The 13,923-nt window shown below is 49.2% G+C and overlaps 1 protein-coding gene across 2 annotated transcripts in view; it reads right to left on the bottom strand.

Annotated features, from left to right (window-relative positions):
- Window positions 1-256: 256 nt before the first annotated feature.
- The window catches only part of LOC149865257 (uncharacterized), a 31,454-nt gene continuing 17,787 nt past the window's right edge, over window positions 257-13,923 (bottom strand). The window contains exon 3 of one of the 2 annotated variants that reach the window (XM_090048076.1): window positions 257-12,829. In XM_090048076.1, coding sequence (XP_089904202.1) covers window positions 11,058-12,829 — 1,772 coding nt within the window. In that variant the 3' untranslated portion in view covers window positions 257-11,057. Of the gene's footprint in view, window positions 12,833-13,923 lie in introns of both variants that reach the window. The other variant, XM_090048075.1, reaches the window with a different exon arrangement.

The following is a 13,923-nucleotide window of genomic DNA, read 5'->3' as shown; positions in this document are numbered from 1 at the left end:
TAATTTAAAAAATCGTTCAATCACAGAGAATGAGGGTTGGAAATGACCTCAGGAGGTCACATCTAGTCCATCCTCCTGCTCCAAGCAGGACTAGCCCAGCCCCAGCTACATCATCCCAGACAAGGCTTTATCTAGATGGGTCTTAAACACCTCCAAGGATGGAGACTCCACCATCTCTATAGGTAGCCTATTCCAATTTACTACCCTCCTAGTGAGAAATTTTTTCCTAATATCCAACCTCAACTTCCCTTGCTGCAGCCTGAGTCCATTGCTCCTTCTTCTGTCATCTGCCCCCACTGAGACCAGTCCAGCTCCATCCTCTTTGCAGCCCCCCTGCAGGGAGATGAAGGCTGCTATTCAACCCCCCTCAGTCTTCTCTTCTCCCAACTAAATCAGCCCATTTCCCTCAGCCTCTCCTCACCAGTCCTGTCCCCCAGGCCCGCAACCATTTTCGTTGCCCTTCACTGGACTCTCCAATTTCCCCACATCCTTTCTGCAGTGGGAGGCCCAAAACTGGACACAGGACTCCAGATGTGGCCTCCCCAGTGCTGAATAGAGGGGGATCCTCTCTCTGCGCAGAGTTAAAGTAGATTGTGCTGATGCTGAAAAAAAGTCCTTCTTTGCTCAGTTGGGTCTGAGCACTGGTAAGGACTGATTTTTGTGGCGAGTTCAGTTAAAAGATTTTAGGCAGCTGGGAAGGTTTCAGGGAGTCTGGGGTAGAGTATCCTGAGCTACTCATGTCAGATGGTCAAGTTCAGTCCTGACCAAAGAAGGAAAATAGCCTATTCGTGGATACAAAGGGGAACAAAAATATATATGCAAGTGTCTCCACTGAATTTTTGGCAGCAAGTAGGAAACTCAAGGATGATTGCAAGGCTGGGGAAGATCAGCAAAGCCTCTTGCTGGGGAATTGGCAAGACCTGTTGTAAGCCAGGGGAGCTTTCAAGAGCCTGTGCTTTGGAAGCTGCGATAGTTTTGGGTCTAACAGAACAAACTGCCAAAGGTTGGGCACTTCCGCCTCGTACGCGGGCCTTGCAGCGAGGCGCATACACACATAGGAAGCTTGCTGACCAGAAGGAGAACAGCAGAATAACTCTAGTCTTTCAGCTGGTTGGACCCCAAAATAAGAAATGTTTCAGGCTGAGGATTTCTTAAGGTGAGATCTTGTATTGGCCCAGCCCTGGAGCTGGGATAAAGTCAGACAAGCTTTGTAACACATTCTTCCGCAGGTCTTAGGCATGGTTGGTCCAATAAAAGCGATCACCCTAAAAAATGCTGGCTGCTCTTATAATTTCTGGATTGTCACAGCTACAGCATTGCTCTGACACTATGACTCAAAGTAAATAATTCTTTGCTTTGGAGTGGTGGTGGGGTGGGGAAGTTTGGCTTTTAAAAGCAAAACGCTGGGGACTTTTTGACCTTTTTCTGCAGATTTCCCCACCTTCCCACCCCACCTGTTTCATGTGTTTTTCCCACCCTAGAAAGGAAACCTTTGATAATAGAAAATCTGAAAGCTGTACAAAACTTGTCAGCCTATATGCTTTGACATTTTGAGCAGAAAGGGTACTTTGGGTAAATGTGATCTTTTATTAAATCAACTAAATAGTTAGAAAAACTGTTCTTTGCAAGCTTTTGGGCACAAATACGCTTCTTCAGGCATAGGGAGAGTCTGCTGGTGTTTGTCTACTCTCTTGGGTGGAATAGAGGTGTAAGGCAATATGCAAAATGCAAATCTGTGAAAATGCAAATGCATGGCAGGGAAGATCAGATGGGATGGGGGTTAATGGGTATGAGGCAGGTAGGTGGGAAGGAAAGGGGAAAATGTTGACCTGGTAACAGAATGTAGCTGGTAAAATGTGGAGAGGTTACCTGGGACTATTGGATGGCAGGCAGGTGATAATGTGCAATAAATCCAATGTCTATATTTAGTCCATGATTTTTTTGTATCCAGTAGATTTATGAAGTGAAGTTCATAGGGTCATCTACGAAAGGTGTCTTGTAAGTCCCCTTTGAGGATTAGCACTGAGAGACTGGAGAGAGAGTGGTTGTCTCATGAGAAGTGGGCACTCACAAGGTCATTCTGTATTTTCATTTTTGATAGACTTGCAGTGCGCATTCATCTGTATGCAGTTGTTGCTTGGTTTCTCTTACATAGTTCCCGTCCAGGCATTCAGTGCACTGGATGAGATGTATCACATTTCTGGAGGTGCAGGTGTCAGATCCAGAAACGGGGATGGTCCTGTTGTGGGGCGTAGTTATTGTGGTGGTGCTGGAGATGTGTTGGCAAGTTTTATATGTCTCATCCCAGCATGGTCTGGATCCATTCAGTGTGCTTTTGGCCATAGGACTTTTGCTTCTGGTGGTGAAGTTGGCGAGGTTCAGTGCTTGTTTAAAGGCTATGATGGGTGGCTTTGGAGAGATCCCTTTTAAAATTGGGTCTTTTTGTAGTATGGGTTGCAATTGCTTGAAGATTTTCCATAGAGGCTCCAGGGAAGGATGGTATGTCATAACTAACAGTGTGTGATTCATGGGGATTTTATTTTAGAGGCACTTTCATGTTTTTTCCCCCCCAAAAAGGCTTGATAGGATGAGTGTGAGTGAATGAAGGGGTCTCCACCTTGTAGACTCAAAGCACCTCTGGCCAAACTCAAGGCTTCCCATGGAAAACGCCAGCTCTTAATTTCCACTTGTTTATTGACTCCAGAAAAAAATAATAGAGCAAATTTTTGCATTGCAAAGAACTCGGAAAGGCCACAGCAGGGCAGGATGTTTGAAACCTCTGGGTTGATCTTGTGCATTGTGTTTGCACACTTAAAAGAGCCAGCACTGTGTGGCAACCTTGAAACACCGCTGGGGGACCTTGAGATCCTTTCATTACAATCTAACCTCCCTTAAGGCACTGTCTTGATTTTGAAGGCCTTGGGAGATGGAGAATCTACCATTTAATTGAAAAAGTTTATTCCACTGGACAAAGCACCCTTGTATGTTAAACATTTGTCCCTAACTTGAATCATAGAAAATAAGAGCCAGAAGGGACCTCAGGAGGGCACGCCTAGTCCAACTCCCTGCTCCTAGCAGGACCAGCCCCAACTACGTCATCCCAGCCAGAGCTTTGTCCAGCCGGGTCTTCAACACCTCCAAGGATGGAGATCCCACCACCTCTCTGGGTAACTCATTCCAGTGCTTCACCACCCTCCTAATATCCAACCCTTGCTGCAACTTGGCTGGCTTCAGCTTTCAGCCTTTGATTCATGCTGTCTTTTCTCCTGCCAGATTAGAAACCCCAGTATGTTTTCCCAGCAGAAGTGCTTAGATGCTAATCAAGTCACTTCAATCATCTCTCTGGCAGGGTAAATGGGTTGAGCTACTTTTCTTCAGCCCTCTGTATTAAGTATGCTGATATCATTTTCATCAATCCCACTTGCAAAGGGGAAAAAAATCACTACTTCACTCTTTATATGTCTGAGAACTGCAGTCTCTTTTGCCGCAGGATTGCATTGGGAGCTCATGTGGCAGTGACTGTTATTCCTCCTAAATCCTTTCAAAGTCCCTGCTCGAGGATCCAGTCTGTGCTCTGTAGCTGTGGTTTGCATTCCTTGTTCTTAGGTGGTAACTGGGTATTTGGCTGCATTTTGCTTGAATGGGCCCAACATACCAAGAGATTGAGGATGATCTGTAGTGACTGCCCTGTTCTCGTTATTTATCACTTTGTCATCTAAAGTTATCAATGATGGTTTGTTATATATATGTTATAATATATATATATGTCGTCATGTGTGTGTGTTAACTTCCAGATGGCTCATAAAAAAGGCTGACTAGCACTACAGCTAGCACAGATCCCTGTAAAACACCACAAGACACAGTCCTCATAACAACCTTATGGCTTTCCTCCTAAAAACTCAATCTCTTGGCCATATCAGAATCCATTAAGGTAAGAATTGATTAGGGTGATATCTTTTATTGGACCAACTTTGTAGTTGAGGTAAAGTTAGACATGTCCTGAATGCAAGACATTCTTCATCAGGTCTCTGATCATGGGAAGCCAGGCACAGCAAAGTGCTTTTTTATTACTAATGCGTGGTTAGCTTTTAATCAGGATTTTGTGCGGTACCAAGCTGTGTACTTGGAGAACATATAACACCAGCAGTCTCCCTATGCCTGACAAAGGGTGTTTGTTCCAAAAGCTTGCAAATAATATTTTTTCCCATCTATTTAGTTGGTCTAACAAAATATATCACATCTGCCTAAAGTACCTTGCTTTTGAAAAGTCTAAGCACATTGCATCTTTTAAATCTGTGCAGCAGAGACGGTGACTCCTGTCTTCTTTTCTTTCCTTTTTATTTAGAAATATAGAAGAACAAACAAGCAAAAAGAACCAAAGCTCAAATTAAGTCATTAACAGGCATAAATGATGCCTACAAAAGAGCCAAATATTGTATCATATAATATAATGGTCATATTGTATCATACAAGCCAGGCATGGACACCCTGGTGTCTTACATGTACCGACAAATGTTTTTCTGTAGCAGGTTTACCATGAGGAATGTGTTTTCCCAGGCAATAATTGGTACATACTGTGTAACGGAGCTTAAAACAGCAAAAGTACCTACATTACAGGAGGCTCAAAAATGTCACTCTGTATGTGAGAAAGACGGCAGCATCTCCAGCGCTAGTCCCACCTCATAACTGGATTTCCAAGCACCAAGCGTGGCTGCATCTTCTTGACATTGCTCTTTGAGTTTGTGGTACCAAGTTCTGAGGGATCCAATCTGCGGTCGTGCCATTTGCCATCTGCTAACACGGTGTCCCCCTTTTTAGATTTCACGAGAGAAGTTTCGCTTCGTGCATGAGAATCTTGCACCGAGGCGAATCTTCCAGAAACAACACTTTATTGGTGAAAGTACTTGGCAAAGGAAAGAACAATAAACTCACCGTCATCCTCTTCTTTACACAAGTCTCTGTGGTTCGAGATGGTAAGACCTCTTCCTCTGAGCTGTATTTTCAGATCAACAAGCTGGTGTGTCTTATATTTCATAGACTTCATAGACATTTGGGCTGGAAGGGACCCCGGAGGATCACTGAGTCCAGCCCCCTGCCCCAGGGGCAAGAAGTCAGCAGGGATCATAGGATCATGTGTATGCATTTGTTTGGGAAGGGGCATGTTTATTCTTTATTTCAGTTAAAATCAAGCTTGGCTGGCATTGCTTATGAACACCACTGTTAGTCTTTCAGGCTTATTTTACCTCATCGCTTAAAAGTCCACTGTATTTTGTGTGTTGTGTAATATTAGGAACAGCAGCGTTAAAGAATGAATGACACAGCAAATGCACACGTGTTTGTGCTCTCCTAGACTAATAGCCCACAATGTGTGAGCCTTTATATGCTTTACAGAAATCTCTATCAGTATAGCAAACCATCATGAAAATAAAGGATACCTCCCCACAATTCAACTCTAACCCCTGCAAAGGGGCTAGATCCTGCATAGGGGTTAGACCCCTGCAACCCTAACCCCAGCACACTTGTCCTGTGCTTTCCCTGCAGCACGCTACCACGCGGGAAAGGGTCCCAGGGGCTCAGGGTAGAAGGTGCACAGCTCCACGCTGACTTAGCAAGATGCTGTCTGTTCCTCTAATGCCTCTCAACCAAAGAGTGGGGAAGATAACAAGACCCTAAATCTGTTTCCCAACAAGACAGTCCCAAACAGCCCTTGATCCAGTGAAAGTTAGATCAGTAACTTCAGGAAAAAAAGTCGGTAACAAGCTCGTTATTAGACAAAATAGGATGAAGCCTGAAGAACTCATTGTGAGGATAAGAATAAAAAGAAATCCCTTCCCACTGATTTTAACACGAGCATGACTGGACCTCAGTTTTAGCCAACTTGCCCCTGTTACCTTCCAGCAAAAAGCACAGCACGCATAAAGAAAGCATAATTAAAGTTAAAGCTATGCATGAGGCAACTGCATGAATATCGTATTTACAGTGTTTCTGTCTATCCCCTTCACTTACCAGTGGGTGAGAGAAACCCATTTCTCTTAGCACCGCTTCGGCAGAAAGATAAACACCCACTGAGCCAGTTCTGTTCTCCCGAACACCGATTAAGGACCGGGCCCAGTGCAGCACCTCTGAGGTTGATGGCAGGGCTCCTATTGCAATCAAACCCCAACTGTGGACTGCAAACCTGACCCCATATCATGCACTCCCAGCAACTGCAAAACGGGGGGGAAACAAATAGGAGTCCTTTCAAAATAGCATGATCCCTCTCTAAACTGACAAAGTCCAACAAACTGACAGAGGCCACTTTTGTTTCAGCTCCAAGGACTTGAAGGAGCTCTCGTACGTTAAGCCATCAAATGGCTTTATGCTGTTTTCTCCAGGTCACGAACTAGACGTGACATGCCAGGAGCCACAGGCACAGAGTTAAACGTGCCCATCTGCCTCCTATGCGTCTCGAGGCAGTTCCTGGCAGAGGCCTCCTCTGTTGCGTCTCACCTTCTTGTTTTAACCATGCTGTTTTCCATAACCCAGAGGGACATCTGAATTTTGGCCTCTCCAGTTCCTCTGGCCACTTCACATTTCTTGGGGCATCCCCACACCCGCTCCGTAAGGATTTACAAGTCTTTAAGTTTAGGAGTCACAAAATAGCTTAAAAGGATAAACGACATAGCAGCTTTAGTGCTTCCACCAAGGCTCCCAATGCTTTTTGAGGTTTTTTTTCTCCTTTAAGGTTTATGGTGACTGGACTTGAACATGTGTCATTTAGAAAAACAATCTTCTGGATTCCTGCTCTTTCCTGGCTGTTTTTCAGATTAAGACCTTCCTATATTGGCTGAAGCTGCTCTTTCTAAATGGAATAAATCCAATGTCCTCCAGCTAATTTTATTTCTCCCATTAAGGGACTTCTTCAAACCAGTATGGGCAGGTTTGGGGTCAGCTCGTGTATGCTTGCTCTCCCCCATATCCACTGAACGCATTGTCTTGTTTGCCATGAACTCCCAGCACAGCATACTGTTATTCACTGTGGCCTTGTCTACATCAGATGCTTTACTGCACAGTAGACTAATCTGCTGCATAGTAAAGCGTCACCGTCTACATGTGCAAGCACTTACTGAGCAGTAAAGTCAAATAGCATTAATTGCAAGTGTAGATGTGCCCAGCTAGTGCAACTGTTCAATAGCTAGGCAGAAAACTGGCCTATTATTTCTGGGGAGCTCAGACTACTGGCTGGCTGTCTTCAGGACCAATATATAAAAATCTCACTTATGTAGCCCTAGCATTAGCCAATTATTAAGTCAAATTCACCTGCAATCTGCACCAGGCTCCTATAACTGCTTCCAAGGCCCAGCTTTCCCCTTCTGTGTCATAAAGGGTCTTCACATTGCACACAGCCAACTCAGCTCCATTTGTTTCCACCACTGCTGTATGCTTCAGATGTCAGCAGTGTTGCAGGGTGGTAACTGAGCCTGTACCTTTTCCTCCAGACTTGAAGCCTTATCAGTTTTCATTTAATGTCTTGATTGCACACATAAGCCACAGGTGGTTCGTGAAGGCAGCACATCTGTTACGGACACCGTGTTAGGCCACGTTAGCAGATGAAACAGCTGCAGAAGCTTTCAGTCTGGTGGAAACTGGCACAGCTATGGTGCATTGGCTCAGCCGAGTTTCTGATGGTGCGGTACATCTCCTCCAACTCCAACCCTTCAACTATAGGGCAGTTTAGTGAGTGAAATGATGAATCTGGTCCTAATCACAGCATGTCTCCCTGGGGGATGTCTGATCTCTCAGAGCCAAAATCCACATTGGCCACAGAACCAGAGCCATGGGGCTGGCAAACCTCCTTAGGAGGTCACATCTGGGCCAACCCATCTACTCAAGGCAGGATCAGGCCTGTCCAAATCATCCCATACAAAGGCTTGTCAAACCTGCCCCCAAAGCCGCTTGAACAACTGTCTTGCACAAGTGCAGGGCATGCTGTCCAAAACCAGCAAAAATATCCCAACTTGCCTCAGGTACAAGAGAGAGGTGAGGGCACTGCTAAGCTCCAGCTGCTGCCAGGGTAGGATGTAGCTTGTCAAAAATACACCTGAGAGGTCTCAGGAAGGCCAAAGTGCATCTCCACAGACCTGTGTAATCTCTGGGGATCCAGTTTGGCCACTGCTGAGATGCTGCCTTACACTGGGAATAGCTCATCTGAGAAGACTAAACCAGTCCCCCCAGGACTACCTTGACTTTTATAAATTAGTAGATTAGGTGCCCCGATTCTTTAGTAACTGGCACATCAGGACAACCCACATAAAGGCTGGCTCTAAGAACAGACAGCACAGAAACCTACCTGATTACCCAGTAATGATAATTCATATATCTCTTGTACCTTTTAACTGTGGGTCCTGTTATAAAGTAGTCCTCCAACCCCCCACCCTCCCCATGATTCAGGTTTTATTAACCCCACTTCACAGCGATGGGAGCTGAGACACAGATGGGTTAAAGTGACTTCTCCCCAGTCACACAACAGTGCACCGGGGACAGGACTGGAGGGCGCCGTCTCCCTCCTTTGACCCTGGACCATCCAACGTGCACACGCACCGTCCTTGGGAATCCCAGAGATTAGCCAGTGACCAATTTGCCTCAATGAGGAACGATCCCTAATTGATCTCATAGTTACAGCATGTATTGAGGACCGTTACACAGAGCAACCATGCTCCAGTGTGGCAAATAAACCAGCACGCTGACTTTTTATAGAGGGAGAGGGGCTTTCCAATGTAGTAAGTGAAAACAGCTGTCCAAAGAACCCAGGAGTCCCTAGCCCCCACGCACTCGGTTTGGTCTGCACCATTTCAACTTCTGTGTTGTCTTTAGCAATAATATCCGGACCTGTTAGGAACAAAATGCAGCCCTGGGAAGTGTGCAGGCAGCACGGAGACATGAAGAATGACCCACCCTTAGTGTGAAGCAGTAACGGAGGCAGGAGAAACAGCTTTCCCTTGACCGTGGGGACAGCTACTCGCCGGACCCGGGACTCCCACGCTAGCCCTTGGTGTTAAAAACAATCAGCAGGTACTTGGGGGTGGTTTGGGATGTTTTTGCATCAGAGAATACATTTCTAGCCAGACTTCTCACATCAGCAACCCTGAGCAGAAACTTGAGCTTATTATGCTCCTTGGAACATCGCCTGAGAGACAGAGAAACCACTCTAGGCCCTAACGTATGAACCGCAAAAAGTCCCCGGATGAAGAGGAGTGGGTTCCCAGCCCTGGCTCCCTTCCCTGGGGCTGCATCGCTATAAGATGCTCAGGGGCCAGCCAAGATGGCCTGTGCCACATGACGAATGCGCAGAGGAAGTCATGCAAGAAAAGGACTCAGACAGCATCAGCTTCCGTGGGGAGAAACTAGAGGCGGCAGCAGCTAAAATGGCCCGAATCCCTCCCTGCTAACCTCCCCTTCCCTGCATGCCTAGGCAGGCTCCATCCTAATATTCAAGGGGAAAGCACAACCTCCTTAAACACCGAGGGCAAGTGGGTGCCAACTTAAGCAAAGCTGTCCCGGGGAGTCTCGAATATGCCCATGCCTGCACGCTCTGGTAGGCATCTTCTACATGCAGTGATTACAAGCCTCATCTTGTTCCACAGGGAACAGACCTGGGCACTTAGAGAAAAGCTTTTCTGCTTCTTCTGCTTTGGTTCGTTCCTGGTTTTGCAGTGCAGAACGCAGCGGGGCCTGCTGCAGAAATGCCAAAGCCTCTGCAAAAGCATAGGGGGCTGGGGACCGGACTGGTGAGGAGGGGCTGAGGGAACTGGGCTGATTGAGTCTGCAGAAGAGACCTTCACCTCCCTGCAGGGGGGCTGGGCTCGTCTCAGGGGGGGCAGATGACAGAAGGAGCAATGGGCTCAAGCTGCAGCTAGGGAAGTTGAGGTTGGATATTAGGAAAAACTTTCTCACCAGGAGGGTGGTGAAGCCCTGGAACAGGCTCCCAGAGAGGCGGTGGACTCTCCATCCTTACAGATGTTAAAGGCCCAGCTAGACAAAGCCTTGGCTGGGATGTTGTAGTTGGGGCTGGTCCTGCTTTCAGCAAGGGGTTGGACTAGATGCGACCTCCTGGGGTCCCTTCCGACCTGAATTTTCTATGACGTTATGATTTTAGGGACTGTTTCCAATCCCTCCCAACACATCTCACGCTCACTGTATCACTTCTCCATTGGTTTCTAAGGTGCATCATCTCCGAGAGACACTCTTTCACCTGAAGCAGGGTTGATGCTTTTTGTTTCTTGTATGCATTTCTGGTGAGGTCTGCAATTACACTTCTGGCAGCACCTAGCAACAGTTCCTGTCTCATGCAGTTTGCTTGTGTTTATATTCAAAGTGGGTTTCAAGCAAACTGTTTCTAATACCTACTACAGATAAAATGGAAGTCAAAGTGGAGAAACAGAAAGATGAGGAGTGCAGTTGCCCTGGCGCCAGTGCGCTCAATGACTTGGAAGTTATTGAAGAGGAAGGTCCAGATTCATCCCTGGTACCACTCCAGTGAAGCCAGCAGGCTGTGAACTGGCCCATGATTTCCAAGGATGTATCTGAGGCTAGGCTGGAGTCGGAGGAGATGATAGGGAATAAAGAAAGGAAGCAGGGAAGGAGGAGGATCAGCTGGATGTCTGGGCTGGCTGGTCGGGAACGCACTGTGCAATGAAATGAGTGTGCAAAAAAGCAAGCAGCATAGGGGACCTGTGCTAAACAGTGTTAACAATGCAGTGCACCGAGTCGTAGCCTGGGGGTTAAAACCACAGCAACCACCGGCTTGGTGCGAAGCTGCTGCAGAAAAGCCAGAGCAGGCATTATGGATCAAAGCTGAACAACGAGCAAGTCTGTAAGGCCTTAGCGAGACCCACCTGAGACAGCGTGCAAAACTGGGGCTCGCCCCACCAGGGCATGATCCCTACCTTAGACACGGTGCCATACGGGAGCACCGGGGTGGAAGTGAGCAGAGGAACCTGGGCAGAGCTACGTCATGCAAAGGGAGGTCGTCATCACGCAGAAGAGGTCGCTGGGTGTGAGCAGGTGGCAAGACGAGTTCAAGAGACAGCGAGATTTATCCCGGGGGAAAGAGGTGGGGTCTGCGGAGAAAAGGGGAAGCTGGGCTTCAAATCCAAGGGGAGGGGGCAGGGCCTGGGGTCCAGGTGACCGGCCCCTGTTCTTAACACGTCCCGGGGCAGGCTCCTGGGGCACGGCTCCGCACAAGCCAGGGGCGGGAAGCCGGGCTTGAGCATCGCAGCCGGCCTCTCCTCGGCGTGGGTCTTCTGGTGCGTCAGCAAATTCGACTTCTGGCAGAAGCTCTTCTCGCACACGGTGCAGGTGAAGGCAATCATTTCCCGGCGGGGTTTTGGCAGAATGTAAGCCGGTGGCGAGGCCTCTCTGCTCCCCACGGACAGCTGCGCCAGGTCCCGGGCGTGGATCTGCTGGTGCACCTTGAGATAGCGCAGGGAAGAGAAGCTCTTCCCGCAGTCCCCGCAGATGCTCCGCGACACCCGGGTGTGGATCTTCCGGTGGACCTTGAGGGAGCCCTCGGCCGTGAAGCGCTTCCCGCAGTCCGCGCACGCGTACGGCCGCTCCCCGGTGTGCATGCGCCGGTGGATCTGCAGATACTTGGCCGTGAAGCTCTTCCCGCAGTCGGGGCACGTGAAGAGCCCCTCTCCCTTGTGCGTGCGCTGGTGGATGCGGAGGTAGTCCTTCTGGGCAAAGCTCTCCCCGCACTCGGGGCAGCTGAAGGGCTTCTCCCCGGTGTGGCTGCGCTGGTGCATCTTGAGGTACCGCGTGGTGGCAAAGCTCTTCCCGCAGGTGCTGCAGGCAAAAGGTGCGCCTTCGGCGTGGATCTTCTGGTGGATCTTGAGGTAGCCCTTGGTGGAGAAGCTCTTCCCGCACTGACCGCAAGGGTACGGCGTCTCCCCCGTGTGCAGCCGCTGGTGGATCTTGAGGTACCCTTTGGTGGTGAAGCTCTTCCCGCAGTCGGGGCACGTGAAGGGCGTCTCGCCCGTGTGGACGCGCTGGTGGATCTTCAGCGAGCCCTTGGAGATGAAGCTCTTCTCGCACTCCAGGCAGGCAAACGGGCGCCGGCCCTTGTGCTGCCCCAGGTGGATCTTCAGGTAGCCCTTGGAGGTGAAGCTCTTTGCGCACTCCGGGCACGTGAAGGGACGCTCGCCCGTGTGCTTCCGCAGGTGCACCTTGAGGTCCACTTTGCGGGTGAAGCTCTTCTTACACTCGCTGCACAGAAAGGGGCGTTCGCCCGTGTGCTTGCGCTGGTGCATCTTGAGGTCGCCCTTGGAAGGGAAGCGTTTCCCGCAGTCGCCGCAAGGGAAGGGCTTCTCCCCCGTGTGCAGCCGCAGGTGGATCTTCAGGTAGCCGCACTGCGTGAAGCGCTTCTCGCACTCGGGGCAGGCGTACGGCCTCTCCCCCGTGTGGATGCGCAGGTGGATCTTCAGGTCGCCCTTCTGGGAGAAGCACTTCCCGCACTCGCTGCAGGGGAACGGCCTCTCCCGCTTGCGGCTTCGGGGCCGCATCAGCAGCTCGGGTCTCTCCAGGACGCCCCGCTCGTGCTCCGGCGGGCCGTGGGGTCTCTCTGCCCCTGGGGACTTTTGCGGAGCCAGGCTGCCCAGGGGTCTCTCTGGTGGCGTCCCCGCAGAGCCTCTCGGTGTGGCCTGCAATTTGCTAGGGTGTGGGCAGGATTTTGTCTTTGCTGGGCTCTGGGGCACCCTCTCCTTGAGCTTTGCAAGAAAGGGCTGGATGGGCAAGCTTTCCACCTCCTCCTCCCGACTCTTTTCCTCCAGGCTTTCATTTGTCAGCCCATCATCTACTAGAGAGAAAAGAAAAGATCATGTCATGTTATACAGACGTGACAAAAGGTACAGCATCTGGCTGGGGAAAAAATATTTGACTTGCTGCAAAACCCAATGATGTCAAGCACCCCGGGGAGAAACCCAGCTTGGATCTGAATGGTGATCAGTGTGTGGCCTTGGTGTCGATGGGTCCCAGCTGCAGACCACGCCGGCATCATAAGCCGTGTGCAGTGTGTGCCGTGTACGACGTAGGCTGTGTTGTGACATGACCTGAGCTTCACTTGTGTAGCAATGAGATGAGTTCAGCATGCCTGTAGACATTGATAAGGTGCAGTTATATAACACAAGGAAATGAAAAAGGATTGACCAAGTGCCAAAGCATAATCAGATATGGAAAGCTGCATATTAAGTAAATAACTGTGGTTTAATCGCGCGCCTTCGTGCTTCCCCGAAGCTCCGCGGAAAAGAGGAGCCAAATCAGCGAGAGTCCCCAAAGGAGCAGAGAAGCCTGGCCCGTGGACCTGTTGTCCCCTTCAGTCCAAGGCTACATAAGCACTGTCCCTATTAATACAGAGAAGTCTTTGCTGCTGTGTAGCTTAATAACGTTTTTGAGCAGTGACCGGAAGAGTCTCACAGGTCATCAGTCTCACTTTCAACCTCAGTTAAAACTTACCTGAGGCGTTCGGGAGAGCTGCACCCAGTTACCTGAGTTTGTCTCTTACTCTCAACTCACTTTCACCTGCCCTTGTACAACCCCCTGTCTGACAGCTGTGAATCCACTACATTGCCCTCATTCACAAACTACTCGACCTGCCAACAAAAAGGAAGCCAAATTGATTTGGCAGAATTTATTCGTAGGACCACAGAAAAGTTGTGCTGGCTGGGCCCTCAGCTGGGCTTATCCAGCCCCCTGCTCAAGGCAGGAGCATCCCTGAATAAACCACCCCAGACACGTGTCTGTCCAACCTGCTCTTGAGCATTTCCAGGGACAGAGACTCCACCGCTTCTCTAGGTGCCTGTTATATACTTTACCACCCTCAGTCAGAAAGTTCCTCCTAAATTTCTCCAACCTGAATTTCTCCTGCTGACAGCATTGCTCCTAGTCCTG

Source organism: Crocodylus siamensis, chromosome 5 (assembly GCF_052110815.1).
Source record: "Crocodylus siamensis isolate JL-2025a chromosome 5, ASM5211081v1, whole genome shotgun sequence".
Taxonomy (NCBI): Eukaryota; Metazoa; Chordata; order Crocodylia; family Crocodylidae; genus Crocodylus; species Crocodylus siamensis.
This window is presented reverse-complemented; position numbering and strand designations above follow the sequence as displayed.